This window comes from Rissa tridactyla, chromosome Z (assembly GCF_028500815.1).
Source record: "Rissa tridactyla isolate bRisTri1 chromosome Z, bRisTri1.patW.cur.20221130, whole genome shotgun sequence".
NCBI lineage: Eukaryota > Metazoa > Chordata > Aves > Charadriiformes > Laridae > Rissa > Rissa tridactyla.
In genome coordinates this window covers 42365516-42383075 of record NC_071497.1, presented here as the reverse complement: position 1 = coordinate 42383075, position 17560 = coordinate 42365516, and the positions used below count along the sequence as shown (strand labels likewise).

Sequence of the window (17560 nt, the reverse complement as noted above, 5' to 3'; positions counted from 1 at the left end):
ATGTGATTGAGTGCTCAGAATAACTGCACCCCAGGCTGGCTCCACGGCTCCTCTGGGATGCAGGAAAGGAGCCTGAGACGGGACTACAGCTGAGCAACCGCTGCTCAGCTGCCCTTCCCACACACTGAAATCAGTGATGTGCAGATCTAGTAACACGTTCTAATTGTGCGTTAGACTGCTTGTAATGCAAAACTCCAGCGGGCTGCTTAGCTGGAAACTGCTTTCTGGTAGCTGCTGCTCAGCAACAAGCTCAGCAAAGCCAAGGCAAAGCACACAATGTGCAAGGCACCAGAAATGAAGGCACCATTGAGGGCATCGGTAACCACACGTGCCGTAGTGTCCCGCAGCAGAGCACCCACCGCGCTGTGACTCCGTAGGGTGAAGTTCCCTTCATGCATTGCCTTCATCCCTGCTTGCTTACCCACTTTTGGCCTCCTCCACGGGGGAGGGTTTGGAAGGTGTATGGTGCATCCCAGGGGAATCAACCAGAGACGCAGGGTGCATCTAGACATGCATTTATTAAGGATGTTTCACGTTGCTAGCTGGTATGCTGCAACCACGTTTTAATGACTTTGTTCCTAGTCTGGGCTGCTTGAATGTTATAGGGCTTGCATGAATGAGAAGTATTGGTGAGCTGTGGCTTGTTTGGTTACAAAGTAATTATTTCTTCAATAATATACAAATGAAGCTTATCTGATTTAAGCCCACCTGTGTCATAACTCATAAAATGAAATTTTACTTTGCCTTTGTTATTGTAGTGCACCATGTAAATACAGGTATGTCCAAGTTTGCAATTATACTGCCAGTAACTCCTTACAAGCAATACACTTGGATCACATGAAGCTAATGTGAAGGTAGACAGAAATGCCAGTGAACTACGTACATGCTACCTGGAACACTGGAATTACAGATATTAATTACAACACTACCTTCCCACTCGGATAACGCAACAATTATATGTTGCAGCCTTCATTTTACTTATTAGCAGCACTCTTGTTTTTAAGCAGAGGATCCGGAAAGCCCACAAGCAAAACAAGAAAATCTGAAGTTAAAGAAGTTGCATTGAGTTTCATTGTTATCATCCATTTAACCCAAATTACTGCACTAAAACCATGTCAGGAAGACACAAAGAAAATTAAGTAACAAAACATATACCTAGGTTCCTTTTTGTTAATAGGAACTGCAGCCGTACGCAAAGAGTTTGGATCTCCCTTTGCATTCCTTTTTTATTTGTTAGCATTTCTTTGGATTTTCCTAAAAGCATCTATTCACCTATGAATAACACATTACTTGGAGAGTTGTAAAGGGATTTGAACGCTAAGGTTTTCTACTTCGAAACCAGCCTCAAGCAAAGGTCTCAGAGGCTGACAGCGCTCAACACCACCTCAGTGCTGCTTGCATCCCGTGTGCTTAGCTTTTCAAGTCTCGTTCTAAGGAGGGGGAAGGACTGGCAAGCAGAGCTCCTCACGTGGAGCAACAGGCAGGTTTTGCACTACATCTTCTAAGGCAATGGTAGAAGAAGAAAGTGATCTCAAAGATTTCTTTTTCTCTTTTCTACCACTGATCTACTTGAAAGTATAAGATACTATTCACATCATGGGACAGATATTCCAGAGCACTTTTTTGCCAGGTTAGGAGACTTTTCTTTCTTTGAACATACTTTGTACAAAACCAAAATATAATATATTTAGGGAGCTGTGGGATAGCACATGGTGCTATTAGTAAAAGAAGGGGATGAGTTTCACATTATACATGCAAACGGACCTGCTGTCCTAAAGTACAGTCATTACATTCTGCACATTATTTCGTCACCGTGGCAGATGTCAGCCTGACCAGTACTAAAATGCTTTTAATGCAAAATCTCTCTGCTGTGTAGCTAAAATACCATCGGGATACACAATCAATTTAGCAAATAAGAAATGGGGTGGGAGTTGGCCTGTGGCTTCTAACATCTGTCAAAACATCACGTGCAAGTCTTTACTGTTGATTCCAAGTGATCTTTTACACTGGTCAAAAAGGCAAAGTTCAGATCATCTTCTAACAGAAAGTTTGTTTTGGAGTTAGTGATTCAAAGGCTGTTCTCAGAGCTATTAAGTCCATTTTTTGCCTCTTTCTTTCTTTTCTTCTTTAACTGAAAAATCCCCAAATGCTTTTTACAGGTACTGGATACTTTTTAGTACATGTGAAGCACAATGCTTTGAGCTACTGCTCAAATAAGAACTTAACTTACACTAATATGTAAAGAACACAGACTCTACACGAAGCTTTCCAGAAATACTGCAGCCAACAGTGGAGCAAGAAGAGAAATAAAAGAATAAAACTTGGACAAAGGCACAAGACTGGGTTGCATGAAAACTTCACCCTGCTTTAATAAATACTGTGATCCCACTGAATGGAAAAAAACTGAATGATTAAGCTGAATAATATAAATATATAAATAATATATAAATAATTACCATTTAATGAGGGGCAGGGGAGTAGGGGGGAAAAATCAGATTGTTTCAAAAATGTGTGATGATTCTTTATAAGAATCATTCAGTAAGATGGGTTGGAACAGCATAGAAAGGATAAAAAAATAAACACCTGCATTTGACAGATCCGTGGGAGATTTGCTGTCTAATATAAAGATTAGACAAGAGCTCTCAGGGGTGAGTCACACTTCCACTGGCATATAGGCTAGCCCTGTGCCTTAAAGGTGACACCTCTTCTAACTGATTTGAAACATTAGTCGCTTGGATGGCAACGGTTGAAATTGGAGCCAGCGACCTTTCACCAAATGCCACAGTTCAGCCCGTGAGCAGGGCAGGGGGTGGTTCTGCAAGGGGGGCTGACGGTGCACGCGGTGACAAAACGACCCTCTTGCCCCGCATCGACACGCAGGGTGAGCTCTGGGAAGGGGGCTGTGGAAGGAGATTATTGAACCGTTCTCCCAGCTGGTGGCTGCATGGGGGTGCTGTTCAAATGTGGGCTTCCGTATTACAGACAGAAAGAAAAGCCCAGCTCACAATGTGAAAAATGCTAACTATAAAATGTCAGCCTACAGGCAAAACCAAAACAGTGGAAACTGAGCTAGCAGACATGGGCAGTATTGCCTTTCCATCTATAACCTTTACCTGCTGCCAGTATGGTGTCTTAGAAATAGATATATCCCCGCAACCCACGGATTCCTGAAGGGGTTGAGGGCAGAATAGAGCCGAGGAATTCCTGTAACTAGGCAAAAATGGCTGCTGTGGATACTGCCTGTCAAGATGTGCCAACAGACTTGTGAGACACCGTAGTCCAAACTGATACATGGAAAGCCAGAAAAAAGCTGTAAGGGCTTCCAACTATCCTCTGCTTAGTGTATTAAATACAAAATTGTGTCCAGCTATGGTTCTGGGGACAGGTCAAATTAAAAACTTAGAGATCTAAAAAAGCTGTGTATGACAACAACAGCCAGGCACTTTCCTCTAGGAGCAGCATCCAGAACCTCAGAGAGGTTTAGCGTCCTTCTCAGCATGCTGCCTGCTGTTGTTGATTTAGTGGGCTTGGAGCCTTTTGAAGTGCTATGGGGTATGTGCTAGTGCCTGTTAAGTAAGGGAATGCTCAGGAGAGGAATATGCAGCTCCTTCGGGAAGTGCAAGGTAGACATCTCCAGCCACTCCTGGGACCTTCACTCCTCGTCAAAACTGAGAGAGACTTGCTGTTTCTTTCGCAATCACAATGAAAAGACAAAACAGATGCAAGGACAGCTTTTTTTTCCTTTTACAAAAGCGAGAGCATGGCCACAGCCCAGTGGTTGACTGCTCATGTGAAGAGGCAGAGGACACAGCATTGGCCCCAGCACAAGAAAGAGCAGCCTGTGAAGAAAAGCCCGGGCCACAGAAATCCCCCAGCACACGGCTGTCCCACTTGCTGACATGAAGTCCTCTCTCAGGTCATGGCACAGCACTCACAGATCAGGGTAGTAAACCCTCTCCTTCCAGGCTGGCCCCCAGACTGGCAACAAGGGCACCTCGCTTGGGTTTGAGCCTTCCTCCAGAGGGGAATTAATAAAAAATTAGACAGCATACCGCATGGTTGCTTTCTGTGGGGTGCCCGATTTTGCAGATGCATATCAGGCAAAGTACGTAAGCCACAGTCTGCTTGTTTCCCAGAGCAGTTTGTCCTACAGAGGAGCCAGATCCTGTGCAGGGCCAGACTCAGACCCTCACAGCGTGAAAAGGTGTGAAAAACACAACCAGAACGAGAGCTCAGTGTAGATTTCCAGGCCCATCCTAATCTTTTAAGAGCTCAGGTCCCTGCAAGCCCCATCTTCACTAGCTTCACTAAAGTCTCGTCAGAAACAGCATTTTCAGCAGCAACTAGCCATTTGGCCCCTGCCAGAAACGCCTTGTCCCCTATCAGTTTGGACAACAGATGGATATATACACCCATCTGACAGTTGCCAGTGTGCTTCCAAATGCTCCAAATGCAACCTGTGTCAGAACAAGGCCCCCTATGTTTTTTTGTCTGTGCCCTCACAGAGCATGCCTTCACAACATGGCCTCTAGGTTCCCCCCCGACTCGTTTTGTCTTGTTTTACAAGAAGAACCAAGCTCAGACAGGGTACCTGCACTGATGTATGCAAAATTCTCACACAGGCAGGTTTATAGCTCACTGCACCCATAGACAGGGGCTCCCAGACCACAGCTTCAGTGAATGTTCACTGGCAGTCTACCCAACAGCAACATCCACGTGTCCCTTAGTTTGAGTTTGGTGAAGGCAAGTGGGCAGTGAGAAATGTCAAAGATTTGCAGATTTGGATCGATTCAAAAAGCTTGTGAGCCACGGCCATAAACTGCACCCGGACAGGTGGAGAGCCCATCTAGCTCCCAAGCACTAATGTCCTGTTCCCAGCAGCATGCTCTGAATCAGCATTTTAAATGTCAGTGTGCTTTGTGGGGATCTTCACAACTTACTTCTGCTTGCACAGCAGAATCCTTTTCCGTGGTAATACACACTCCCAAAATAACACAAAGAACACCTGGGGAGCAGTTGCTAGCAACACATAGATTCATTTTGTCACCAAGCAAGCAGGTTAATTTCTGGCAAAAATAGCCAGCTCATCACAGCAGGATGGTATCAAGCTGTCTACACATGCTCATTATCCTGTTCAAAATCCACCTCCAAAATGTCATTTTCCATCCTTGTGTAACTGGATCTGATATGAGTGACAACTGGCAATATTAACAGTATGTGTCAGAATTAACATACACTAATGTACACATTTCACAAATGTTAATTCTCAGTTAGAATAATCCCAGACTGAAGTACAGTGAGTAACTTCCGGGGTCTAGAAACAACGTGTGGAAGTGTCCACATTAGCATTTATATTTCTTGCCAAAGAACTAGAGACTGGTCTAGGAAAGATCACTCACTGTAGGAGGCTGCTGAGTCTTCTTCCCAATATTTTTAGAAGAGGACAGAGCCTGATATTCGGGTGATAGTCTGTACCTTGTCTGATAAAGTTGAGTCTTCCCCTAGTTATTGAATTCAACACAGTATTTCCTTGTAGCACAGTGGCTTTTGTGTAATCACAAATGATAAATGAAAAAGCAAACATATTTTCCCTTTGATTTTACTTTTAATGCTTCCTTTAATGCACTCTTTTAATGCCTTTTGTTGCACAATGCAATTGCACAAGATTTCACTTTAAAAAAATCTTATGAAAATATGGCTTATTTGCTTTCTTGCGATAGAGGTCAGACAGTTCAATCTTGCAGTACTGAAGTGCGTTCTTTGGCTCAGCTGTAAGGCATTTATCCCCATCTGCACAGTGACTCCAGCAAGCTTTCTTTACTTGGCAGAATGCTTCTTGACTATCTCAAGGTACTCCTTCACATCGTCAGGAGATCCCAAGACGACAGGCACTCTTTGGTGGATATCCTCAGGCACTATATCTAGTATTGCTTGATGCCCGGTTGTTGCTATTCCCCCAGCCTTCTCAATAACAAAAGCCATAGGATTGCATTCGTAGAGCAGTCTCAGCTAGAAGACAAAAATCAAACTGGCAAGGGTCAGCACAGGCAATGCTGAGAATCATGAAGTGTAAATATATTTGGCATTTGATTTTAAACCAATCAACCCTCCAAGTACTTCATATTTTATATAAACTTGGACTCAAGAATGAAACTGTGTGTATTTTTCTTTTAAACAAAATACAGTGAATGCTGGATTTGCCCGATTGGAGTGCTTTCTCCATAGCTCATGTTTGCATTGGGCTCTTTACACAGCGATAAAGCTCATATGTAAGACACAGCCTTCAACAAGGCAGCAGACCACATAGGCCTGCGTGAAAAGAAAACACTGACCCTGAGTATGCCATTCGGTTTCTCTAATGAATAACTGCATCTTATCTGCAACCTGAAGCAATAATTTACGGACAATTACAAAACAGATGAAAGGTCTCTGCTGAATAAACAGTCCCCTTGTCATCCTGTAAGTGTGTAATCTTCCCTGACTGACCATTGTCCTGGCAGAGGCAGCCAGGCATAGTTCCTCCAGATCAGGCAGTGTTACCAAGTACAGGATGAAGACTGTTTTCTCTTTGGCAGAGCTTCTCGTAAGGGGGGCACTACATTTAGGCTTCTTATATACTAGCTTGTAACAGGAATCTCGAGGTAACGTGGGTTGTTCACTTTGCCTTGTAATGTTTCTTTTGGTTGGGGCCAGCATGGTTTGGGCTGAGATGTACAGAGAAGCCTGTTTGAACAGCACATCCCTTGGACATTCCGTATTCTGAACATGTTTGGGGACCAGTGCTGTTTAACATCTTTGTCGGTGACATGGGCAGTGGGATTGAGTGCACCCTCAGCAAGTTTGCTGACGACACCACGCTGTGTGGCACGATCGACACAGTGAAGGGAAGGGATGTCATCCAGAGGGACCTGGACAGGCTTGAGAGGTGGGCCCGTGTGAACCTCATGAAGTTCAACCAGGCCAAGTGCAAGGTCCTGCACATGGGTCATGGCAATCCCAGGCACAAATACAGACTGGGTGGAGAATGGCTTGAGAGCAGCCCTGAGGAGAAGGACTTGGGGGTTCTGCTGGGTGAGAAACTCAACATGAGCTGGCAATATGCGCTTGCAGCCCAGAAAGCCAACCGTATCCTGGGCTGCATCAAAAGAAGCATGGCCAGCAGGTTGAGGGAGGTGATTCTGCCCCTCTACTCTGCTCTTGTCAGACCCCACCTGGAGTACTGCATCCAGCTCTGGAGTCAGCACAAGAAGGACATGGACCTGTTGGAACAGATCCAGCAGAGGGCCATGAATATGATCAGAGGGCTGGAGCACCTCTCCTATGAGGACAGGCTGAGAGAGTTGCGGTTGTTCAGCCTGGAGAAGAGAAGGCTCCAAGGAGATCCAAGGCCTTCTAGTACCTAAGGGGGGCCTACAGGAGAGATGGGGAGGGGCTCTTTATCAAGGAGTGTAGCTACAGGATGAGGGGTAACAGTTTCAAACTGAAGGAGGGGAGATTTAGATTGGATATTAGGAAGAAATTCTTTACGGTAAGGTTGGTGAGGCACTGGAACAGGCTGCCCAGAGAAGTTGTGGATGCCCCATCCCTGGAAGTGTTCAAGGCCAGGCTGGATGAGGCTTTGAACAGCCTGGTCTAGTGGGAGGTGTCCCTGCCCAGGGCAGGGGGGTGCGAACTAGGTGATCTTTAAGGTCCCTTCCAACCCAAACCATTCTATGATTCTATAATACAGAGAAGTCAGTGCAGTTGAAACAGGTTACCAGCGTCCCTAAAACAGGTGTCTGACAACAGGCTGCTGTCACTCGTGACAGTGTGCAAGGCGTGACCATACCCACCCACCAGAGGTGCAAGCTGTAAAACACATGTTCTGCAATCGAAATACTGATCTGTGATACTGAAATATCTAGATAATGCAACATTTTCTACAATTGGGCTTGTTCAGGTTTACCTTTCCTTTGGGACTTTTGGAGTTTGCAGGATACAGAAAAATTCCTCCATATACCAGCGTGCGATGCACATCAGCCACCATAGATCCTATGTACCTCCCACCATAAGGCGAACTGCCATCCTACAGAAAGACATTTAAATAAATGCAACTTTTGAGCACAGCGGGTTAATATTTTTTTTTTCTTTTCCCTGTCTTAGTAGTCCTAACATCTCACTCCTCCATATTGTTTCATTGATAATATTCAAAGTAGTTTGGGAGAAAATTTCAGTTTCATCCTCATTTTCTAGTTGGGAAATCCAAGGAAAAGGACTGACAGAAGACTTCAGGATAGGTAAGTGGTAGTGCCAATAACAAAAAATGCATCCCAGCTCTCCATCAGTGATCTAACCCTTGGAGAATACTGTATTTCCAGCAGCAAAAAGATCAAGTGCTAGGAATTGATGTTGGGGTTTTTTCTTTTGTAGTAGCAAAAAGTATGAAGGAGCAAAACAAGTGATCTTTCTTACTTCTTCTACCCATTTTTGACAGCTTCTAAAACTTTTTGGTAAGAAAAAGTTAATATTTGACTACTGATATTACTTCCTTACTATACTCCAGAGAGTACATTTTAATATCTAAATAAACAATACCTTAAGTCTGGCAAGGTGCCGGAAGAAAACACCTCAAAGCAAGATCATGAAGTCAAGAAGGGATATGAACACCTAACAATAGTAGATGTTTACACTTTGTTGTCCATGTAATAACTCCAATGATGACAGGTGTAAGGCATGAGAACAGACATGATTTTTACAGGCACTCCTTAGAGCTTCAGGCCTCCTGACCCCAGGAAGCTGCACAACCACAAAGTGGACCCTGAAACTACAATAGCTTTTGAAGCGACAGGCCCCCTCAGGACCCAGCTTGTGTTAACCACTAAGCAATGACCCACTGCCATCCCCGCTCAGCTCTCCACCTACTCAGACGCTGCAATGAGGAAGCAGCAATCTAACACACGTCCATCAAGTTTCTTCATCACCAGATGAGACTTCCTCTCTACTTGACTACCAAATGCCCAATTTTGCCTCTAGTACCATTACTGAGGAGCCCTAGCCAAGAAGGAAGATTAAAAAAAAAATAGGAAAGGCAAAAAAATAAAAGAGGTGCAGTGCAGCACTGAAGGATGGTGAAATAACTGGTCACATCAACTGCTGCGGTTATTATCAGTCCTACATGAAGACACATTTTAAATAAACAGGAAAGGAAAACAAGCTCTAAACAGTGCACGAGACAATGACTGATCACAAAGTTGGAAATTATGATGTTGCTTGTCATCAGAAAGTTTCTCTGAAATGTGATCTTTTACCTCAGGGAATTTCTTCTTTTTGAGATACTCTGTGACTGCAGGATCGAAGTATTTAGCATAGCCTTCATTGAGACTGTAGATATTTCCCTTCTTTTTGATTTTCACATCCCTATCCACCAAAATGAATTCTCCAATTGCCTAACAATAAGAAATGAAAACAATTTGTTAACATTAATTGCTAATTTATTTACAAACTGAGGCAAAAACCAACCATACACACAATTTAGGAAAAATTTACTAGTGCTTTCTTTAATAACTTGGTACCTACAAAGAAGTGGTATTTGCAGTCTAGATGGAAAGTGTTTTGTTTATCCATAAAATACAGACAGAGCATGAATCCTGGTGCCATGCAAGCTTCTTCACACTACCATTCCCAGCCGTCTATCACTTTTCTATGCCAAAAAAGGCTGTTGCCTGTAAATTTATTTAGCTCTCCACTCTTTTGCCAGACTTACAATAAAGGCACAGCTCTGAGGAGTTTGGAAACTGAGAGTGACAGTTGAATCAATGCATAAACATCTTCAAATAACTGTAGATATTAATAAATTCCAGTTCATCTTAGCTTGGGCTGACTGGAAGCCTGGAGTCAAGAGAGCCAATCTCTGTAACCAAAGGCTGGTCTGTTTAGTTTTCACTAAAGTAAATTTCAAGGTTAGGGCTAAAAATAAACAACATGCATGCATCCTCGAAGCTAAATCTGCTGTCTGAATATAGACAAAAATACATGCAGCTACTTAAGCTGTCACTTAGCAGGGAGCACCAAATTATATTTCCTCATGCTTGACCACTGCAGGTTCTAAAAATTTAATACTGTCAGGTGGCAGAGCCTGATTACAGGTCACTAAGGCAAACTAATTTCTGCCAGGATCAATATGACTTTTATTTTAAAACTCATATAGTCAATGCATGCTAGAACGTCAAATGCACCCACACACACATCACTTACTCTTTTACACACCATGGTGGGATCTGAAAACACAGAAGGTGGTTAAATATTTCTGCTTCTCTGGTTTACTAATGTCCTAGCATTAAGGAAAAGACAAACAAGTCTTAAAGAGCATTCTGCATTGCAGAAAACAGCTCATTTTAAATATCACATCGTTTAGCAAAAGCTGTATATTTGCTTCACTGACGTGGCAGCTGTCTTCCTGTTGTTGAATCACACATAGCACTGCTGCAGCTGGCAGGCAAAACGCAAAAATCTCTTGACATTATTGCTGATGGGTTATTAAGTATACTTCATGTCTCCACGTTAGCTTGAAAATTGCTCCTTTGTTCGATTTTTTTGGAGACAAACAGTTCTTACAAACAGTACCTTGTTATCCCTAATAAAGAAACAAATAAACAGAAGACATTCTCACCGGATCCAGCATGAAACAGTTGACGCCTCCAGCAGAAGTGGCCAGTACCAGCATTGTGGCACTCCCATAGAGAGCATAACCAGCTGCCACAATATTACGCCCAGGTTGTAAAGCATCTTTCCCAGAAGGTTCACCAGGGGACATCTAGGATAAGAAGGAGTATAGTCAATTTTACTTCATTTCTATAGTTTGTACATAACTGGACTCTTTGGGATAGGGACGGTCTTCTACTCCATATCCATGCATGAGGTGACACAAACGTTTCCATGATCCACAACTGAGATTCCTACTGGATGCACTAATACAAATTATACAGAGGAGACAAACACATTGATCTAGAATTACCTTGTATAAGCCTAGTTGGAATGCAGGAAGCAGGAAAGGATTAAAGAGATAATATAGAGCTGTGTACCTCCTTGTTAGGTGACGATGAACATAGCTCGGAGGAAAACTCCAGGGCACAGTTAAAAAGCAAGCAATGAAATATGACTCACAGAGTTCACAACTGATCGAGTACTTGGGATTTTTTGTTTTCTTTTACTTCACACAAAAATGAAGTTGCTTTGAGATGTATGACAACATACAAAAGAGGATTAAAATGGACAGTTGGGTGTGTTTTATCTGACTTACTTTTTCCCCCATCTTGTGACATGTAAATCCAGTATTTCAAGCTCCTTCAGACAAGGCTTCTGCCTTTCAGAGTGAATTAAGACACTTCAAATGCACATGCCATGTTTCAACTCTGGTTTGTGTTTGAAGCCTGTCCTCAGGCTAACAGGACTATTTAGTACAGAGAACAAGAAAACCTGAAAGCACATTCCCCAAGTAGATGACGACCGTGTGGTATTTTGTCTCAACACAAATATTCGTGAAAACTTGAGACATGATTTGTTTGTAAGGGGTAACTCCTTTAGCTGGCTAATTAAGTATCAGCCAGCCTTCCATGTACATATAGGTGCCTCATCTTCTAAGAGACTAATGTAAATCCCTCACAAATGTCTGTGAAATAGCAGATTTAACTTAAAGCTGGTCCTGAAAGTTTCTTTCACAAACATGCTTAGTTAGGTTTTATTAAGTCCTCACATGCAATTTTATTTCATCAAAAGGTGCACAATAATACTTTTCCCTGTCTTACATGAAAGCATTTTACCTTTCTATAGATGGCAAAGATGGTCCCAATGGAAACAAGACAGTCAATGTTCGATGAGCCATCTAGAGGGTCTATGCAGACTATGTATTTACCCTAGAAAATACAAAAGAGGGAACAACTAGGTTAATGACATTATTTGTCCACTCCCGCCAAATAAGAATGCTTTAGTAGGTAAATTTGCTCAGAGATTTTAAAAGCAATGTAAGATAAAAGGCTTTTATAGATTATGAAGGAACTGAATTCAATGTTAGAAATTTGTTGGCACAGATTTCATTCTTGATTACAACTGTGTGATTCACCACAGTAGTAGCTGGGAAATCTTTAAAGTAAATAATAGATGATGACATGGGAAATATGAAGTTTTCATACACAATTTTTAATATTAAAAAAAGACAACGCTTTTTAATTATTAGTTTAACTTCATTTATTTAATTAATGCTGATACATTTTGATAGATATCCTGTAACATCTACCATCTAGGCTACACTTTCTTGTCTCTAATAAAATGGTTTTCTGAGTTATAAGGAAAAAGACAAATGAAGATGCCTTTTTCATGTACAGGTAAAATTAGAGACAATAAAAAGACCTTTCACACCTGATGTTCATAAGCTATACATTTCACTTTATCTGTGCTCTAAATGGACAGATGGTCAGAAATTACCTTAGCCAATCTGTGGTCTTATCCTGGATTTTGAGAGGTTTTCCTCCCCAAAAAAGAATGGTCCCCGCCTATCGCTGTATTAAGGATTCCTGAAGGTACAGGAAATTGCCGGTACAGGAAAAACAGCTGAATTATCTGTACCTTTTAAATAGCTTGTTTTCCTCTTATTTTATCCACAGTCATTTTAATAATCATGTGTACCAACAGTGAGTGTTTATTCGCTTTTCGTTTGATTTCACCCTGCATGCCAGAAACTTATTTAAGTCCTGCAATGCTCTACTCTGCAGGTAGGAATTCTGTGTAGGAATTCTGATAAAAACACCATATTAGCTCACATTGATTTTAGAAAAGCATTAACAGTGTGCCTTCCTCAGTGATCTTTGAGGAACTAAAACCATATTTGTTCAGATCTAAAGCAATCTTTGTTCACCCAATGCCTATAAAATCAACTGTGAAGATTTCTCAACAGGGAGAGAAAGAGAGAACTGCTTTGACAAAGCAAACATTATTATACTTTCTAAATTATGTTTTAGTTGTTTGCTTTCATTAAATTTTTACTCAGATTTTTACCTGATCACACCAAAATATTAGCTAGGAAAAAGGAACAATGAATAATAATTAAGTAATTTTTTGTTGTTGTTGCATTGTTGCTAAGTCTTTCACCGGCTTCAAGGAGAATTTGCATGAATTGAAGAACTCGAGATTTGACCCGCACAGAACAGCTCCTCAGTGTCCTTCTGACAAAGCTACTTTACAAAAGCGCTTGACTAACTCAGAGCATAGAACCAGAGATCTGATGGGACAAACAAGAAATAAGTTTTCTCCACAATTAGGAAATGGTGGGAAAAAAAGAAGGTGGGGAGGAACAACAGAGAAAAAACAAAACAAAACACAACATCAGTCTTGACAGCCAAAATACCAGAAAGGACAAATGTTGACTGACAGTCTTTCCACCTGGCCCCCATCCCCCTTCTTTTGCCAGTATAGAAAAGTACATGTTTTCTGAAATTTGTAGCTCATTTTCAGTTTCTCAAATCTGAAGCAATACACCTGCAAAGGCTGATTTGAAATCAAGCAAGAAGAACCTTTACAGCTACTAACCTGTTTCTCCGTTTCCACTATCACAGCATCTTTGTTTTCTTCTGACACAATAACGCATGTACTGAAGGATGACTTGAGCATGTTAATCACCAGGTCATTGGAAAGGAGGTCCAACTTCTTTACTTGATCTCCTGTCACATTGGTAGACCCAGCAATTCCATAGCTAGAGCAATGGCAAGAGAGAGCATTTTGTGAGACTGGGGCACTACGTCTTCCAAAGTGCCATGTTCCTTACAAGGAACATCCTTCCTTTACAAGCAATTTCATGCTTGTAAAATGTCTTGTAAAACAAACGCTTTTCAATGATAACTCAGTTCTCTAAGCCTGTTTTTTATTTACTGACCAGTGGATTCTTGCTGAGATGTGCTGTGGTGGCAAATCTAGAAGACATGGAACGTGAGGAACGCAAAACAAGCAATCACCTTTCAATAGTCCATAAACTATAGGCAAACATAGCCAGAGCAGCTGTGAAAGCTGCGTTACAATAATTATGTTATTTTATGAGCTCTTACCTTTAAGACCTAAATACTTCCCCTGAATCCTAGGCTCCAATATTAGAGCTGCATACCCTAAAACCTAAGACTTCATTAGAAAACTTACATTTAAAAAGTAACAATGAATATGACGACACTAGTTACGCTATAACTTCCTATGTAATTTGCTCCTGATGTACAAATTGCAGTAGAAACACTTTGCTCACAGATAAATCAATATTTTTATGGTTCAGTGTTTTCAGGTTTGATTTTAAGTAGTAAACATTTCCTTGGGGATAAAACTAAGAATTACAAATCAAAACATAAACAAAACCCTGCCATCTAATCAGAATCAAGTCATCTGGCATCCGGAAGTACCAGGAGACCTTGTGACAGGTGATTTCGAAAGCATGCAAAACAGAGAGGGGAAGTTTAGCTCTAGGAAGAGAAAAACAATAGCCAGCTCTGCACACTTTCAGAGGGCTCTTACGTACTTCAGCTACGATTCATTGATTAGGCTGAATACTGATATTTCAGGTTTTTGTAATAACACTGAACCCACTACTTTGAATGTACTGCAATTCTTCAGTTTAATGCATGAGATAAAAAAAAAAGACCTGGCATAATTCTCTGTCTTTCTCTCTGATACAGCGGTTTGAACATTTTTCTGCAAGTGTGAAAGTGCTTTTAGGAAACAATATACTTTGAACACCATGCTTGAGAGCAGAGGCACAAGTCCTCATCCTCAGAGCAAAAACTGTTTGGCCAGCAGCTACAGCTCTCACACCTCGTCTGCTGGGGACTCCTGGGAGGGGACTGCAGGGTGCCCTGCACAGAGCCTGCAGCTGGGAATGGGCTGTGGCTTATCCCGGTGTTCTGCACCCCGGCTGCTGAGCAGCACTGAGCGTACAGCTGAGCCTGGGGATGATCCAAAGAAATGGGCCCTGGCAATCCCTACTTGTTCTCATTCCCTGATAGCCAAGCAAAATCCCACCACCGGTTATAAAATGCAGTCCCACAATGGGAGATGTACTGCTCAAGGAGGCTCACAAATATGAAGTTGGCTAGCCAGCACCGGTGGAGAGTCAAATCCAGTGCAGGATCATAAGGCAAAACCATCAGCGCAGGTATGGAACCTGTGGGCAGCTGTCAACTGACACATGGGTAGGACACATACGGAATGGGACCTTAAAGTGTTACAAATCAGGTCACAGGTGGGAAACCCTGTACTTTACTGAGAGACACAGGGGGCACGTGAAAGGGCTAGCACATAGTGATTAAAAAAGTATCACAGACATACAAAGTCTGAAGTCAAAGCAACGAAAAATAATTCAAACCTACACAAAGTGGAGGATTTTTATTCTCTCTTGCCATTCCTTCTATTTTATTAACTTCAGTCACTAAATTTTTCAGCTCTCTGATACATTTTGTAATAAATATTACTCTGTATTGCCAGAGGCTTTTTACATATTATATATTCCACTACATGGTTTGTAGGGGCAAATTCATTTTCCCTCTACTACATTTTCCATTAAGTAATGTAGCAGCCCATGTCTAAAGCCCTGATCAGCACACAGTTTGGCTTATCAACAATATGTAAAATACTTAGAGGGATTAGTTACCTACAACCAGTTTCATCTATTTAATATTTCAAGAGCTCTAATTTCCTTCGGATGCATCTCCACAGAAACTCCCCTCTGACTGGCTGACTAGAGACACTACTGTTCCTAACCAGTGCTGTTTCTAAAAGCCTTAGACATTCAAAGCTTCATAGAGAAACTCAAGTTGGTATGATGCAATATGAAAAAAAAAGCCACTGAATTTGATTAAATGCCTCATCGCATAGAATGGTGCTTTGATATTAAACTCCTGACTACAAATGAGCCAAAATGCAGCCATATTTTAACATGCTTTGTCTTTCAGTCTGTTCTTCTTGGTCTTCTCGTTCAAAGCACCCAAACCCACCAAGGGTTTGCATGAAGGTCTATCAGCAGCAGACATCTGTCAAAGACGGCATGCTTTGCATTATCAAAAAGTCATAGGATCCACTTCACTTGAGAAACTCAAGAGTCCAAGACCTTAAAAGAGTTAGTTACAGTTCCGTGCAAGGGTATGGGTGGATGCAACACCACTCACACGCCTCTCGGGTGACACCCCCCATCCCCATCCCCAAGACCCTGGAGGCTGCAGCATCCCCTGGACCCGCGGGGACGCGTGAAGGTGCGGGATGCTCCCGGCGCTCATCCCGGGACTTACAGGTTGGCGATTCCCGCTTTACGGACGGCGGTGGAGATGGCTTTGATGGCCGTGCAGAGGGAGTTGAGGAGTTGCGTGAACTCCCCAGTGCCTTTCGCCCGCCTGCCTTCCTCCATCACGAAGCGGGTCATGGTGATGACATTGGTGTCGAAAGCGGAGCGGTCCGTCATGGTGGCAGCGCGGCGAGAGTGGAGCCGCCGCCGCCGTCGCCGCCGCCACTAGCCCCCGCGGGGCGTGGCCTGGGCGTGGCCGGGGGCGGGGGGAGGCGGTGAGAGCCCGCCCCGGGCTCTCGCCACCTCCCCCCGCCCCGCCAACCCCGCATCACTTTTGGTCGGGGATGGAGATGAGGATGAGGAGAGGGGAAAACCCTGCAAACATCCTTTTTTTCACCAAAGGGTCTGTCCCCTCCATTGCGGGGGTGGGGGGACGGGTGGGGGGACGGGCGACGACGGCACACCCAATGCGTGAGTCAACTTGTATGCGAATGGCACAGAAAGCGAATCGAGACACAGGTCCCGGTGGCTCTTAGTGTTGGTCACGCTCACATGTCAGCGCTCATGCTGCCAAAAGCACGCCCCCAAAATTCAGAAGGCCGCTCTGTTTCACCGCATGATTGTGAAACTCCGAGTCTGGCGCGTGGGTTATGGTGAACTGAGCACAGAACCCACAGAGCAAGGTTAGTGTCTCCTGCTTCACGGGAGTGCTCTTATTCTGACCCAGCAGTACAGGAAAAACACACATTTAGTAACTGATTCTGTCAAGTATTAACTTCTGTTTAAAGAGATCATGCTAACCCCACACGCGCCATCACGCCTGACACCATAAAATGGCACAAAAGCTGCAGGGAAATGGCCACTTGCAACTGGACCCAACAAGATTTTTAAAACTAACTCTCCAAACCAATTCAATAGAAAGCTGTAGCTCAAGTCCCACTCCAAAAGCTAGAAATTAATGCAACTCATACAAATACTGCTGCAAAACACAGCTAGGAACCTAAACCCTCCTGAATCTCACTGCTTTTCAGTCCAGCCTTTCCAATTGCGCAGTAAAACAAAGCAGTATGCTTTGCTGCTAACGTTTCACCAGGCACTAGTAAGTGAAACCAAGTTTGTGCAACATCTGACTCTAGATACACCCTTTCACGCTTTGTAATTTGAAAAATACAAATGTTGATGTGGGTAATCCACTCATTACAGTGCAGATTTTTTGTATTACCTATCATTTTATGTGTGTATTATCTAAGGAGATCAATTAAGAAATTCTGGTTACTT

The 17560-nt window shown here is 42.8% G+C and overlaps 1 protein-coding gene across 1 annotated transcript; it reads right to left on the bottom strand.

Annotated features, from left to right (window-relative positions):
• Nucleotides 1-5558: 5558 nt before the first annotated feature.
• On the bottom strand, nucleotides 5559-16486 carry LOC128902250 (fructose-1,6-bisphosphatase 1). The gene is made up of 7 exons (XM_054184843.1): nucleotides 16290-16486; nucleotides 13561-13723; nucleotides 11799-11891; nucleotides 10649-10792; nucleotides 9288-9425; nucleotides 7946-8065; nucleotides 5559-6009 (listed from the first exon to the last, which is right to left on the bottom strand). The coding sequence occupies exons 1-7, from the start codon at nucleotides 16457-16459 to the stop codon at nucleotides 5818-5820; spliced, it is 1020 nt and encodes a 339-aa protein (XP_054040818.1). The 5' UTR covers nucleotides 16460-16486; the 3' UTR covers nucleotides 5559-5817.
• Between the last annotated feature and the right edge of the window lie 1074 nt (nucleotides 16487-17560).

Excerpts from the sequence above, each read along its gene's own strand:
- LOC128902250 (XM_054184843.1), bottom strand. The coding sequence starts at position 16,459 with ATGACGGACCGCTCCGCTTTCGACACCAATGTCATCACCATGACCCGC. Across the intron at positions 10,793-11,798 it reads TCTTTGCCATCTATAGAAAG|ATGTCCCCTGGTGAACCTTC; the intron begins GTAAAATGCTTT and ends TTCTTATCCTAG. Across the intron at positions 8,066-9,287 it reads AAAAGAAGAAATTCCCTGAG|GATGGCAGTTCGCCTTATGG; the intron begins GTAAAAGATCAC and ends GTCTTTCTGTAG.